At 41.1% G+C, this 15,664-nt stretch overlaps 2 protein-coding genes across 2 annotated transcripts in view; one reads left to right on the top strand and one right to left on the bottom strand.

The window, feature by feature from the left end:
• Positions 1–15,664, top strand: part of egfem1 (EGF-like and EMI domain containing 1) — a 42,899-nt gene that overhangs the window by 5,907 nt on the left and 21,328 nt on the right. The window contains 12 exon segments of the mRNA XM_088011860.1: positions 2,290–2,412; positions 4,368–4,490; positions 5,498–5,623; positions 5,848–5,970; positions 7,541–7,663; positions 8,621–8,758; positions 8,848–8,970; positions 9,292–9,414; positions 9,522–9,770; positions 9,896–10,024; positions 11,630–11,758; positions 12,176–12,304. Coding sequence (XP_087867986.1) covers positions 2,290–2,412; positions 4,368–4,490; positions 5,498–5,623; positions 5,848–5,970; positions 7,541–7,663; positions 8,621–8,758; positions 8,848–8,970; positions 9,292–9,414; positions 9,522–9,770; positions 9,896–10,024; positions 11,630–11,758; positions 12,176–12,304 — 1,638 coding nt within the window.
• LOC106922472 (EH domain-containing protein 2-like) lies at positions 12,406–15,502 on the bottom strand. Its single transcript, XM_014994910.2, has 6 exons — positions 15,167–15,502; positions 14,878–15,054; positions 14,523–14,620; positions 13,711–14,123; positions 13,219–13,383; positions 12,406–13,116 (listed from the first exon to the last, which is right to left on the bottom strand). The coding sequence occupies exons 1-6, from the start codon at positions 15,385–15,387 to the stop codon at positions 12,553–12,555; spliced, it is 1,638 nt and encodes a 545-aa protein (XP_014850396.2). The 5' UTR covers positions 15,388–15,502; the 3' UTR covers positions 12,406–12,552.

Here is a 15,664-nt window from a genome sequence, read left to right as displayed (position 1 = left end):
GTAACAGTTTAAAGCTGATCATTTTCCTGTAAAACAGACTTCCAGTTTGTTTGGTAGGCTGTGCATTTTTTTATTTGTCCTTCTTACTATATCAGTAGATCTTATTAAATGATCACATGAGGCATCTTGTCAGTCAGATTATTGGCAAACAGCAGTGATAACTTGGTTTAGTGATTGGTGTTGTTGCAAACATTTTTCTAGTTGAGAAAAGAAAATCAGGTAACAATTGTTTCCTGCCTTTTTAGATTTTCAGAAAGCAAAGAACTGAACGTCATAAGTGCTGAAGACTTAACATGGACCTTCTAGGAAAGTAAAAAGATCCAATTATGTCTTTAATATTCACGAGGACAAGCTGGAAAAAACATTCCGATTGTTTCTCATAGTGGAAATGTGAGGGGGAAAAAAAATCTTGGAAAAGGTTGAGAATACACATTCCCATTGCTTCCTCTCCATCTGGCATTGAAGAATGAGAACATGAAATAGCTTTTAGTATCTCCACACTGTGGTGCTGAGACCTACTGTTCTGTTATTGATCTGGGCTTGTATCTTTTAATGGTTTTACCACAAGGACACTGGACACATGACTGAGGCTCTACTGATTTATTCCACATCCATGCGCTTCAAATAGTTTCTGAGTAGGCGAAAGAATGTGGGTCCTTGGAGGAGCTGGAACCGGGGAGCCACTGCGCTGCAGAGGTCACCGATGTCAGCAGCACCTGATGAGATCTGCAGGAGTCAGGGAAATTCAAGAGTATTTAAAGCTGCTTGAACTTTATGTTTACATGATGGGAAACTGTTATCACTCCCACCCGTAAAGCAACAGGAGGCCACTTTCATTTTATTGCAGTGCATTTTCATCCACAAGTATGACCTGAAAAGTACATTTAAAAAAATTACAGCACAGTTTTCATGTTTATTTTAAGCATGCAATTAAGACTACAACTGAATCATCCTCTTTTAGCAATGACCTTATTTTTTCTTGTGGCACAATCTTGGAAGGTACAGCATATTCTCCTGTTAATGTTGATCAGCAACAAAAAGTCATTCAGCTTAGGATTCAATGGATCAGGTGTCGATTTATGATACCCCAACACTCAGGTTTACAAACTTTCTGGAGTTAACTGCAAAATCAAACTCTGAATGGTTTGTTTTCTGTGAAGCATTTCTGGATTCTACACTACTTTCTTTTCTTTTTTTTCTTGTAAATCATTTAGAAACAAATATAATAATCCAAATCAATGAGATGATCAGAGTTTTTTTTTCAAGTTAGTCTTTTCATTTATTGTACTACTTACTGGTCAACCCTGCTTATACAGTTAAGAAGTTGGACGATTTTAGCACAATGTGAGCAAGCACAGGACATGATCATTTAACCCTGAAGATTGTGTTCAGTCATCAGCTTGTAAAGGGTAGGATGGTCAACAGGAAGATGCAAAGCAGCAGCAAATAATGCTTCCCTGCTGTCAAAAAAGATAAAAAAAAAAGAACAGCAAATAACATGTTGCAATTTAATTCAAAGGTCCAGAAAGACAGCTAGTGTGCAATAATCCTTTGAACTTTGATGCATTGCAAAAAACTATCACCAAACGACTCAGATAAACCTGCTTGCCTTTAGAAACTAAGTGTGGGCGTGGCCTGAAAAACAAACATGGCGACCCATCCTTAGCTTCTGAGGTCTTGTAGAATTCAACACATTTTTATCAGTCATTGTTTTAAATGATTTGTTGTGGTAAATATTCCATACTATTGTACCATCAATATATACCACAATATGTTATTAATATAGATATAACATTTTGCAACATGCATGCCTTCAATTTATGAATATGCTGATACAGTTTAGTCTTAATCACAGTCATTTCCAAATTTCTATTTCCATTTGCAATTTAAGACACACTTCCTAATTTTAATTAATGCAAACTTTTTCATATTCGGTGATATTTTTAGAATTATTGCAAAGATGTTTGACTCAACAAGTGAATTCAAAGACGGTATGTCTAGGCAAAAAGCGGGATGTATTCTAACAGGTTTGCCCTGTTCATATAATATATTTTCATATAATATCAACAGAAGTTTGCTGAACGCTTTCAGTCTCCATAGGTAGCAAAACATCTTGTTTAACTTACAGCTGGCCTCTTTCTTCTTTTATTTATCCCAGTTGATAGACTTTAATAATTTATAAAGGACTAATCTGACTCCTGGAATAGGCAAATCAGATCAAGCTGCATGGGAAGTACATGTAGAATGTGCACGGTATGTGAACCTGGCTTTTTAATCCTGTCCTTTCAGACGTTAATGAATGCGAAGTGGATGAAGGCAGCTGTGAGGGTTCCTGCTGCAACACCATTGGGAGCTACTACTGCAAATGTCCTGAAGGCAGCAAAGTGGGGCCAGACGGCAAGGCTTGTAACGGTAAGATGGACTGCTTGGGATTTGAATGCAACAAAACCCAAAGATAGAATGTGTCAAACGCTCTCTGCCGTTCTTTACCAATATTATTTACTCTTTTTTTAACATACCCTGTGTGGATATTTTGCAGAAGTTTCTTATTACTGAATTTGTTTTACGAATCTATTTTCAGTCTCTTAAGAAGTCCTTAGTGTTATATTTGTCTTTTTTTTTTTGCGCACATAGTCTGAGTTTTGCAAGCATATTTTGTGGCTCGCAGCATTTAGATTTCAGATTGTTTCCTATGTGGCACCTTTATGCAGTCTGCATTAACCTCCAATCCACTGCTTAGTCCACTTGTACATGCCGTCTCAGCATCTCAGCTTTGACCCTGATGGTGTCACACGACACCATTCAGAACTCATGACCTCTGACCCCCGACACCACCACTGCTGCTCTTGGCCCTGCTCCCCCAGGCACCACCTCACTTAACAGTGAAAAGCTGCCATTGTATCCTTCCCACTAAAATCCTCTCACGTCTGTAGTTTTATGCTTTCAGCATTGCCTACAAGAGCCGAACACACATTCTTCAGCCATTCTAACATTATTTCTAAATAAACTACAAAGCCACTGCAAATTTCTTTTAGTGCGAGTATTTGAAGTGTGGGTTCCTGGACGTTCTTTCTTCAGGATGTGAGCTTCCAGGAGCTTTTAATCTACATCGACTGTTTTACGCAAGTTTCCATGGTGATGCTTGAAACCCACCCCGTTTATGTAAATTACATTCCTTGACTCTGATAATGAAAACAGTCAGTTTAGGTAGAAGGGAACGGTAAACCTACCAATATGTTGCCTTCTGCCTAAACTGACAGAGCATGTTAATCAGAGAAGCAGTCAAGAATCCCACAGTAACTCATGAGGAGCTGCAGAGATTCACTGCTCACTAACTATAATTATTAATCGTGCTCTCTACTAGGAGATGTAAAAGTGGCCAAATGTGAGTCAGAGGAAAATAGAAAAATTGGACTGGGTTGCAACTCTATAGAGCTTTAACTCCTGGCAGGTCAGCAACTAAAAATCTAAAAGCCTCGTTTACACTGCAGGATTTAGATCAAGACTTTAAAATTAGTGATTGCCATCCAGTCTGTCTAAGCTTGAGCTAATTTGTGAACAAATTCAAGAAGTACTAATGCTTATTCAAAGCATCAGAGGTTTCCAGAGAGCTGATAAGAACTTTGCTCTCTATGCACTCAAGTACACAATCATCCACAAAGTTGCATAGTAGGAAATGACAGCCATGACGAGTTATGATGTGAAATTTGTTCTTCACTATAACATTCAGGTATTTTGTCTTGACAACTTGTTTCTGTCTCCATGGATCAGAGGCACAAGTCTAACACACATGCAGCCGTTTGTGGCCATCCCAGGAGAACGCATTCAGGAACAAGGGATTTCACACATACTGCGCACACAACATGTTAAGCAATCTAATGTTGACCCAAAGAAACTTAGTCAGACCAAATAAATCTTACTTATAGAATAAAATGAGTGTTTTCAAAAAATAGAGTGTTTTGATGATCAAGATTAAAAATGAATCAAACTTGATTGAAGCTCAGAGGATAATAACTAAACTTACTGAGGGTTAATTTTGTTGTTGTTGTCATTTTATAAAACATCTGTCAGAGTTTTTGCATGGACAAGATGTTAGAACCAAATATCTAATAAGAAAATAAACTAGGTCTCATAAAATAGAGAATCCCTGTCTCCTGTCTGAATTGTATATTTTATGTTTTTGATCATTTAACTCATTGATTTCATGTGTTTAAGTCGGAACTTTTCTCTATAGTGGCATTTAGTTTTTGTGCTGTTTTACATGAAAATAGACATGCTTCATGAATGCTTTGATTTTTCTATGAAGGCTTGTTAAAAGTATGTCTACAACCCAATGTGTTTTTGATATATATATATTTTTTTTCCAGATATAAATGAGTGTGATGAGCTCAATGGAGGATGCCAACAAACTTGCGTCAACACGGCAGGTTCCTATCATTGCGAGTGCAGCGAGGGATTCCGTATGCACTCTGATGGTCGCACCTGCATCGGTAAGAAAACGACACTGCAAAAAGAAGTTTTGCAAAAATCACCAGCCTGATTGTTTTAAAGGAATATTTTTGGAAGTGCGATTATTGTTATTAACCTCCAATGTTTGCTGCTGTCCAAAAAGTGTGAAACAGACAAATTCTGAACTGGTTTGAAATCAAAATAGCTGTCACGCAATTCAAATCTATGCGTTAGAAAAATGAGTATCAGGAACCATTCAAGACAAAATCAGATCAGAGACAGATACTCGCAAATGTTCATTTAAAGGATTTTTACTTGATCAAGATGGGGATAGGATGAGTTAAGAAACTCAGTAAGATCACCTCATTCTCTGACGACAGAAACTGCCTCACATTTACAGCCTGTGTCTTTGGATAAGCTTGCTCTGTAAAAGCATCTGATGCAATAGCTCTTTGCTATACAATATGGGAAACAATTTTCTGCAACTTTGAAGAGTCATAACAAAGTCGCAGCTAGCAAAAGTCGTAAAAAGGTTACAATGAAGTTTCTGCAGACAAATATTGCTAGACTGTCTGAAAACATTAGGGTTAGATGACCATAAAATAAACAATAAATGTAACCTAATTAACCTAATAAATAACCTAATTGTATTTGCTAAAGTAATCAGTCTTAAAATGGTTTTTTACTTACAGTTTTACCACCGGTCTTTGTCATCTTGCTTACGGTGAGAACACCCAACAGGCATATGACTAGTATTCCTGTTTGGCATGTCATACAGAAATGGAAATTACCTTAGAGTAACCACTGTTGGAGCACTGAATATAATTTTCAAGTTGTAAGCATTTTCCCTTGTGTTTTCCACAAATATATAGCTACTGAGTTTGAGGTCTGAAGGCTGATTTAGGAAGCTCATAATTTTGGTTTCACCTGTCTTCCTTCATTAGAGAAGTTTTTACTACATTTTCATTTCCACTTGGATAACAGAACCAATGAACGTTTTGCTGTTTTTTTTTTTTTACTCGTCATGATTCTGTCTCTGTTTTGCTAGCCGTAAATTCTTGCTCCATTTTGAATGGAGGTTGTGAGCACAAGTGTGTGGATGTGGGAGACGAGGAGTACAAATGTGAGTGCAGAAGGAACTACCAGCTGAAACGAGATGGGAGACACTGTGAATGTAAGTGATCTTGTCGGAAGATATTTCATTGTTGCAAGCAGACAGTTTGCTTTGCTGCTTTGCAAAAGAACACGTACTCCTTGAATCTTTCATGTTTGTTCATAGTAAAACCATAACTTTAAATCTGCTCTCTTGGGATTTTTCCCAGTTTATGAACTGTGAGGTTGTGTATGTCAGTATTATAGACTATGTGTAAGCTTTGTTTATTTGTTTGTGTTTGTCAGTGAGGGACCCCTGTAAGGAGAGGAATGGAGGCTGTGCACAGTTCTGCAACTCCGAAGGCGGTAAAGCAAATTGCAGCTGCCGTCCTGGTTTTACGTTGTCTGGAGACCAAAAAAACTGTGAAGGTAAGGGAGATCTGTTTACACACCTTCACTCAAACACATAAATGCATATTACATTTCATACTTAAAATTCTACCGTGTTTCCCCGATAGTAAGACACCCCCGATTGTAAGACGTATCGGGGGTTCCAGGGGGGTCGGCTAATATAAGCCGTACCGCGAAAGTAAGACATATGTCTTACTTTTCGGGGAAACACCTCTCATCTAGCTGCGCGCCGCCTCCTGCCCACGTCCGCACCGTCCCCCTCTCCATACGTCACCGTGTCTGCCGCCTCCGTCTGATCCAAATGAGCGCCGCCTCCTGCCCACGCCTGCGCCGTCCCCCTCTCCATACGTCACCGCGCCGTCCCCTGCACTTGTCACTGCTGTTTATTTTATGGTTAAAACAAAAAATTCGACAATTTTTTTCCAATATAAGACATACCCCGAAAGTAAGACATAGTGGGGCTTTTGGGGATAAAAAGAAAGTAAGACACTGTCTTACTTTCGGGGAAACACGGTACAAATAAGAAAAAAAAACTGAACCAGCTGTTCTACCATTACATTGGAGACAATGCCCTATGGCTCATGTAACTAATAGCAGGAATAAAGACCTCCACTTCTAATGTCATCCGGCTCTATCCATCACAGATAGAACACAAAAAGGCCTCCAGATGTAAACACTCAACAGCAACCAGTTTTAAAACAGTCTTCTGGATTTGATAATGACAAAGCATCCTGTTTTTATTTGGATAGCCCGGTTTGGATTGCAGTTTCAGACTTTAATCAAACTGTATTCACAAACAAACCGTTTTGTACCCATGCGGCCGATCATTGTGTGTCACTTTATTTCTAGGCCGTTAAAAAAACAGGAGATTTGAAAATAATACATGTTAAATCTGACATGTAATTTTATTTAATTTATATCAAACCCCATTTTCATGGACTGAGACTCAGATTCGGGTTAGTTGCCTTATGCAGATATAAGATAATCCGACCCCCTGATGCAATAATTCGGTGCGACCTGTTGTTGGTAGATCAAACTTATTGGAGAGAAATAACCAAATATCTTTGCAAAGTATGAGTTCATTATAGAAAATGACTTTAAACCACGGGCTGGTCAAAGTGGTTATGAAACGTCCACCCTGCAGCTATGAATCGATGCGTGGTTGGTACAGAGCGTGATGAGGCAAAGAATTCCTTTTCATACCCAGAATAGTCAGGTATTGCTCCAAATATTCAGCAAATCTACTCCCTCTGTCACTTCATATGAGCTATCTGTTGATTATTTTGTCTCATTTTATACTTTTGCTCCTGCTAGTGCTGGTTAGAATCATGGACTGAATCTAATTCCAGTAGATTGTTGGTGAAGATGAACACAAATATCAGATTCTTGACTGTCAGCATGTGTTTGTTTTGCCTTGTCTCAAAATCGTCACGCGGCATTCTTCGGTGAATTGTGTGAAGCAAATTGCATTTTGAAAGAATAAGCCTACAAGTGTTGACTTCTGTGATGGTTTTCCACTTGGTATGTCTGAGATTAAACACGCATGCCTTCACATCCTTATCTACCAGCTGTTGTCTGTCTCCTGTAGACATTGATGAGTGCATCTCTGGTCATGCAAAGTGTTCCCATGGTTGCGTCAACATGCCGGGCTCCTTCAGATGTGTGTGTCATCCTGGTTTTGAACTCGGTGCCGAAGGCAAGCAGTGCTACCGTAAGTCAAAACACTGGCGCCTTATTAATATTCCCTGAGGAAATTTTAAAAAGCTTAGAGCTTTGTGTTTGTCTCTTTTGTATTTGCTCACAGTAGAAGCAGAGAAACGAATCACAGTAAATGTCTTGTGATATGGAGAGTGCCATCGAGCTAAAATGTGAACTATTTGAGGTGAAATGTGTTTAGAGTGCCTTACCAAAGTATTAATTCTTTTGGACATTTACCATATCTTACCACAGTATAGCTAAGAATTCCAGTGTATTTATTTGGGAGTTCATGTGATGGATCATCAATAAATTGTCACGTAGTATTGAAGTGGAAGGAACATGAGAAATGGTTTTCAAATTGTTCCACAAATCAAAATCTGAAGAGGGCAAATACACGTGCAGGTTAGTAGAGCTGAAGAGATCACGAATAGCAATACTGTAAGACAACCTGCTAGTGGCAGCAAAAGACTTGAGAGTGAGGCAGAGCGTCACTTTCCAGCAAGACAATGATCCTAAACATGCAGCCAGACCTTTTAGTGGAGTAGTTTTAAGCAAAGCGTAACTATTTGTTGAAATAATCCAGTCAAGATAGAGACTTAAATCCAATTAAGAATTGGTGGCACAAAATGCTTACTGAGACTGAGCTAATTTGAAAGAAGATGAAATGCAAATATTATGCACAATTAACTTTTTGGATGTTATTGTACTTCAATTTGTGTCTCTACTGCTTCTAGAAACAGTTCAGGTGCTTTGAAAAAACATTGAGCTGTTTTCTGGGAATAAGTTAATGTTTTTTGTTTGTTTGTTTGTTTTTTTCTTTTGGTATCTGGAAAACAAATTGCTTCCAAAATCTCCCCAATCATTAAGTCACAATAAGACCCAAACAGAGCTCCAAAAGCAAGTTTGGTCATTTGTTACACATTTTAATTATGGTCGTTTCATGCCTCGGCGTTGGTGCGCCTACCTCCAGGCATTGAGATGGAGATTGTAAATAGCTGTGAGAAGAACAATGGGGGATGCTCTCATCATTGTGAGCATAACACCAATGGCCCCCTATGCTCCTGTAACCAAGGCTACCAGCTGGACACGGACAGGAGGACCTGTGTAGGTAAGATCTTTGCTATTCTCTGAAGTTTTTCAATCCTAGTTTTTAGCTTACTGTCTCTAGTCAACATTTAAAACATGTTCTTCCTTTAGATAGTGACGAGTGTTTGAGTGTGGAGTCCTGCTGCAGCCACCTCTGTAGAAACTACCCTGGTGGCTATGAGTGCAGCTGCAGAGCAGGCCACAGACTGAGCCCAGATGGCTGCGGCTGCGAAGGTGAGAGTGCAGCAAGATTGTTAGCAGATTAGCCTGTCTGGTGTTTTTTTTTGTTGTTGTCTTTTTTTTATTTTATAGAACAGCTGGGTTGTAATTCCAATGCCTCCTTATTAACTCATTGTTCAGAAATTAGCCCTTTGAAGGCTACTTCATCGCAGAGAATGGAAAACAGAGCATATTGCTCATGCAGTAGCCAAAGTTTACTTAAATGTGTTCCAGATGCATGCTATTGAATTTATGCATAGCAGATTAGCTTCAACTTCAATAATTTGCCAGTGCCATGGCAGGGCCTGTGCTTTTAATTCTCTTGTCTTCTTCTAGATATTGATGAGTGCCTGGCAGAGACCTCGGGATGTGAACACTACTGCGTCAACACCTTGGGAACCTATCAGTGCTTTTGCCGAATGGGCTTCCGCTTGGATCTGGATCGGCACGCTTGCATCGGTGAGAAACAACAGTGTCGTAACCATCAGCGAGCAAAAATGTGACGAATCAAATCAGGTAAATGGAAGTTTTGCTCTTGAGCTTCGCTTTGCCATGCGTGTGTTCAGCTCTGTATGGCGGTGAGCTGCATGAGGAAGAGGAGGAGGAGCAAGAGGAGGAAGGGCTGGAGGCCGACAGACTGCCTGACCTGCTGTTTCGAAAGGCTCCTCAGCTCGTGCATTACACGGCAGCCCTGCACGTTCGCCACAGCACTGATGATGATGATGATGATGATGGTCGTCACGTTAGTGACCGTGACGAAGAATTAGAGATCCACAGAGAGCACAGGGGAGAGCTGAGACTGGAAAGCTCCGTAGGTACAGGAAGAAATGTGAATGATGAGACTTCTGGGGACGTCTGATCAAATCAATACTATTTTATTGCCCCCTCTGTAAATCTACAGACAAGAAAAGTAATTTGGAGTTCACCATTTCCTTTCCAGTGTGCCTAGAGGGCTCCTTTGGGGATGACTGTAGCGTGAGCTGTGACGACTGCGTGAGCGGAGCATGTAGTGAAAACAAGGACCGATGTGATTGCTCGCCTGGCTGGACAGGAATCATCTGCAACGAGAGTAAGGGTAGTTTCATTTCTTTTCTTTTCGGTGTAAACTCCCTGTGCTGCGTCTGGATAGCATCAGAGTTCTGTTTGTTCCATTAGGGAAAAAAGTTGGTTCTAGTGCAAAAATTCATCATTCACAACTGCTTAATAAAACCCTTCTTATAAGTGCTGAGGAGCTTTTTGAATGTTTCCTCTGGCATTTTGACAATTCATCTTTATTGATGTGGTTGAAATGTCTAATAAGAGGTTCATGTTTGGAAGGTGGGCCTCTCCAAACCTTGACATTATTTCCAATCAGGAGAAACATTTGGATAAATTAAAATATTAATTTAAACTCTAAATCTGCCAATAGTACAAATAATGTTATGCTAAGTGTTTGTTAAGTGACTGATAGAAAGAAAAGCAGGTTTGCAACAAAATTTGACCTGAAATGCCCTTCTTAATCACTAATTGTCATAACATAGTTTCCAAAATAAATTCATTATATTTAGTTAAATGAATTTAAATTAGAGCTTTTAATATTATAAAAGCACTTGCAACATTTTACACTCAAGCCATGCTGGATAAATAAAAAAAAATATTGCAAAAACAATAAACATCTTAATAAACTATGCTTAAACTGAATATACACAGATTTTTCTCGAGAAAATATTTTACCAAGCCTGCAAAACTGTTCTACAACCCTAATCAGCTGCACTGGCAAGACTAAAGCACATACACTCAGCCTGGTTTTTACAAGCAATATTTCATCATCCAGGTCTGTGGAACGACCTGAAGCATTATTTTTGTTTGTTAGTAAGAGACAAGACAGCTCACAGCATTCATCGATCCAGAGCCATGGATCAACCCCCTGTCGTTTCTTTAGAGTGGGAGTCTGGGGTTATTTATGTGCTCCAAAACACAAGGGGACCAGTGAATAAATCTATCCGATGCTGGAGTGTGGCCAGGAGCCACAGCAAGACTACAGCCTGAGGTCAAGGATGTCCATTACTGGGTAAAGAAAGAGATTCCTTTGTTCCGATTCAGGGCGGTGATTAATAGCTGTTTTTGGTCCGAGGCAGAAGGAAATGAGGGATAAGTACATTTAGAAGCAATCTGTCACTTCTTGAAAGTGGCTTCTGGTGTTTAGATGCAGACTCAACTATGTTGTATTAAATACTGTATGATCACATTCGTGAACCAGTTGCAATTCTAAATGTCACACGTTTCCTTTCCGGCCTCCTCACCTCGTATTTCTTTATAATTCAGTACAGGGAATCTCTGCTTGTCTGTCATCACAAGGCATGACGTTTGTGCTTCTTCAGTTTGTCTTAAGCGATCTTCCTTATGGAGACATAAAAGAGCCGCGAGGAAAGTGTGAGGTGGGGTTAAAGCGGGCACAGTAAGAATGTTGCTCTTTTAACACATCCTGCTGGTTTGTGCCAGAGTTGGTTATGACGCCTGTGAGCATAAGAACCTCAGATGAGCACAGGATCAGTCGCTGACTGCTTCCTAACATTAAACGTGTTGTAGTTCTCGTTTTATGTTTTCGTGGCAAAGAAGTCTCCTTCTTTTAATCCATTGTTTAGTTTTGCATCTAAAAATAACAAGGATGATTCTTTGCATTGTTTGCCTCCAGCTTGTCATCAGGGGAGCTACGGGAAGTCCTGTGACGGCATGTGCCACTGTCTGAATGGAGGCTCATGTGACCCTGTGACTGGGAAGTGTCTCTGCCCTCTCGGGGTAAATGGCCAGTTCTGCGAGGACGGTTTGTATTCTCATATTTTGGAACCACAAAATGCTGCCTTCAAGATCATGTGTTTTTTTGTTTTGAAGGTTTTGCTGGGATATATTAATGAAAAGCAAATGACATGGCCCATATTATAACTAAGGGGCCATGCAATCAAAAAGGACGAGGCTATAAAAGATATAGTAAAATCTTTGCGCCATACACAAAAGGGACAAAAAGATTTCAGAATTTTCTGAAACCAGAATTTTTTTGGAAAGTACATAAACAAACCGGGACGGACAGGCGTCTGCATACTCTGTCCCAGCTTTTTGAAACTTAACCAAAATCCTTTCCAAATAAACTAACACATGAAAAGTTGACACATAACATGAAGTCCACTTAGGAGTCATCTCTACATCTAAATCTAACAAGTTCTCTGGCACTGCTCTCACTCAGGTTGCCCGAGGGGCTATTTTGGAAAGAACTGCAGCCGAAAGTGCAAGTGCCCCAACAAAGGACCCTGCCATCGACTTTATGGAGCCTGCCTCTGCTCGCTGGGATTATATGGTCGCTTCTGCCACCTAGGTTGGTTAGAAAGCGTATTACAATGACGAAATATAATAATACAAATGTTTTTAATAAATGTACCACACTTTATGTTAGAGAGAACAAAATCTGATAACTGCTCGAGTAGACAGTGATAAGTTTATGAATATATAAAACACTGTACACTTTTATGGGCCTCGCAGTCAGTGACATCAGGTTTGCTGAAAATATTTTGTACAAATTATACATGTGATGTCTCCTCAGTCTTTTTGATTCTGACAAGTAGATTATGCTGGTGCATCGCTTGATGTGCTAAGCCGCTTGGAGGGAGGAACCAGGTGGGAAGGAAGCTCTCTGGGCAGCCAGTGTCCGTCCAGCTTTCCCTCAATCAGGTGGACTGCCAGCGCAAATTCCTCGTTGTCCAGCATCCCGTCCCTGTCTACATCTGCCAGTCTCCAGATGTGAGCAAGTACAGAATTGGGCAAATGAGTGGTCGTCATCCACTGTTTGACTTTGGTGCCACTGAGTTTGCCATCGTGTGGACTTAGGTTGTAGAAGATCTCATCATATTTAGGTTTGTATTTCTCCACAGCCCATTCGTCGGAATCCGCTTCGCTGACCTCATCATCTTTGAGCATTTCCTTAAACGGATCTCCCTTGAACTGATCGCGCCGGAACGTTCCCAAAAATTCACCATCCAACACGGCAGGTAGCGATTTCTTCCTCTGCTCTTGCTGCTGGAATAAAGGAACCAGACTGGCTATGTCAGTGGTTAGCAGTTTGTTCAAGGAGTTCATCAGGCTTGGCTTCAGAGTCTTGAACTTCGAAAAATCTTGACCCAAAAGCTTCTCCTGAAAATGGATGCAAACTTGTGAGAACTCACTGAAGGCAATAGGATAGAAAAATCACGTGAAACTTTTCATTCATGCAAACATCAGAGAGAATCGTTTGACCTGCATCTTGGTGCAGTCAGGAAAGTCACCAGCTGGGACTCGATGCTGTTGCTGAATCTTGGTGAAGATAGCAGGAAGCTCATAGATCAGGTTGTGCTTCTTGCTTTCCCTGCAAAAGATTGTTGGCATCTCCTGCTTTAGATGGCTGACAATGTGTGCATGAGCCTAAGAAAGGAGCAAATGAGAAGGTTATGTGCACTCCTTGTGGGCATAAATGTTACATTAACTTCAAAGCCACTGTTTTGGTCATCATGAACTGAAAACAAACTTCTTCAGTCTTTGTTAAGCATATAAAAAATGGTGGACAAGGTTTTATTTACTGTGGATTTCTTGTCATCTAAATAGACAAAAAAGTTTAATTTACAGTGACAAATATGTGTATGTTTACCTCCACTTGTATCAGGATAAATGTAATCATAATGGCTTGAAAACTTCTGGTCACCTTAACACCAGGTGAGTTTATAAATATTAACCTTGAGTGAGTATTTTTACCCTGACTAAACGTGCTCTCTTCACCAGGTCGTTCAGCTTTCTCACTGCGGCGTTGCGTGGTAGGTTCCTTATGTCCGTTAGCAGATCCTCTTCCTCCAGCTCTATCAGGTTGTAGTGGTCGCACCTCTGCCTCGGCTCTGACCAGAACGACCCGATGTAAATCCGTAAGATTTCCGGGGTTCGGAACACTTTCCCCAGCGACCACATGAGGGCGCCATACACTCTCATGAGCTGTTGCGAGTCCACCCTGTCAGCTTTGTTGAGAACCACGCGCAGCTTGTCCTCGTAGCCGTACAGAGCTCCAAAGGCCCTGGAGAGCTCATCGGAGAACTCCAGTTTGTGTGCGTCGAATAGCAGGATGACTCGATCCACACGCTCTGCAAACCAGCGCAGTACTGCTTGGAAGTCATAGCCTTAGCATAAGGAAGAGAAACACAAGGTTTTCATTAGCATAGCTAATGGGGAAAGCCACGCAGCCTTACAGCGTGGAGGAGCATGCAGCAGGTCCCAGTGGTCCCCACTGGTTTCTAGCCATTACTGTTACACCCACAGAAAAATGTGTCTATAAAACAAAGCAACGGCTGCTCAGTTACTCCCTGCTTGTCTCCTCACTAACGTCTTTCATCTGCGTCGCCTCTGACATCAGCTGAGTGATTTATGATGGGCCGGTCTTTTCTACTTCATTGCCTCTTCTATGACCGTACTCCTAAAGGAATCTTAAAGCCACAGTCCATCCACCCTGTACTGTGAGTGTGAGAATTTCTGGGGGAACAGTGATTTGTTCCACCATTGTCGAAAACAGTCTGTCTCACCTCGGCTAAGTTTTCGCTTAGCAGCAGTCAAGATCCCAGGCGTGTCAATTATGCTGATCCTCTCTAGGACTGGATTTGGCATCTGCACACACTGGAATCTGGAAAGAGAAAAAAAAATCCATTTGAATTTGGTGTTACATCTCAGTTCACTGGTCTCCCAACAAGCACTGGAGTGATGCACCAGCGCTCCTGTAACTCTGCATGGGAACATGGGTACATAGGTTGGATTGATGTTAGGATATCACTGATGATAAATAATTGGTGATAAATCATTATTGAGAACTTCCAAAATATCTCGACATATAGAGATGTCTTGTTCTTAACCTTCTTTTGTCTTAGGCTTTGCCTTTCTTACCTGTTCAGGAAAGAATTTCCGAAAGGGTCAAGGTTGCGAAAGGGTTTCTTGGGATCCACCGTGATGGCGTTCCCAGGGGTGACTCGCTCCTCTTCTCCGTACATGAGTGCAGTGAAGCAGTCAGTGGTCGGCTCTGGCCCAACTCTGCTGCCAGGGAACTCTTCCTCGAGCAAATACCTGCAAATTCAGCAGACTTAACCTGCTACCAACGTCTGCCTTGGACAGAACACCCGCAGCCTGCTAAAGACTTTTGACCTGTTTTACTTGTACTTTTAGTTTTGAGGCTTACCTGATGAAAGTCGTCTTTCCCGTCGAGTACTGACCCATTACCAGAACCATTGGCTTGTTGTCAAAGTCCGCATCCTCGTAACTTGGGGAATGAAAGTGATGAAAGGAGTAGTGCTTCTCAATAGGCAGCAGCCTCTTGTAGTAAAGATTCTTCAGCTCTTCTGTCACAACGTTAACGTCTCCCAGTGTTTTCGGGCTGCTCCAGAACCTCCGGATAGACATGTTGATAAAGTTTCCCCTGTTCACTTCGCGAGGCGGACGTTCTTCAGAGTTTAAAGACCAAACTGGAGAAGCGAGCGCACACAAGGAGTATGATCAGAATCCTCCAGCTGTCTGCTCCATCCTGCAAGTGGGGACGCTGGGAGGGTGGAGAGGGTGTAACCGGAGGCTGCAGCTGCAGCTGCACCTAACATGAAGCCAGTGGTGGAGAGGGACTGGGTGGAGTGCAGCTCAGTGTTTGTTGTTAAGTAGGGACTATCTTGGCAGGATTCAGCTGTAG

The sequence above is a fragment of the Poecilia mexicana genome, unplaced genomic scaffold (assembly GCF_051168715.1).
Source record: "Poecilia mexicana isolate PSO_F unplaced genomic scaffold, ASM5116871v1 scaffold_13, whole genome shotgun sequence".
Taxonomy (NCBI): domain Eukaryota; kingdom Metazoa; phylum Chordata; class Actinopteri; order Cyprinodontiformes; family Poeciliidae; genus Poecilia; species Poecilia mexicana.
This window is presented reverse-complemented; position numbering and strand designations above follow the sequence as displayed.

What these genes read in the sequence shown, in the direction of transcription:
- LOC106922472 (XM_014994910.2), bottom strand. Translation starts at nt 15,387, where the DNA reads ATGTCTATCCGGAGGTTCTGGAGCAGCCCGAAAACACTGGGAGACGTT. An exon ending in AGAGAGCACGTTTAGTCAGG is followed by an intron (nt 13,384 to 13,710) that starts GTAAAAATACTC and finishes CTCCTTTCTTAG; the next exon opens with GCTCATGCACACATTGTCAG. An exon ending in CTGACTGCACCAAGATGCAG is followed by an intron (nt 13,117 to 13,218) that starts GTCAAACGATTC and finishes ATCCATTTTCAG; the next exon opens with GAGAAGCTTTTGGGTCAAGA.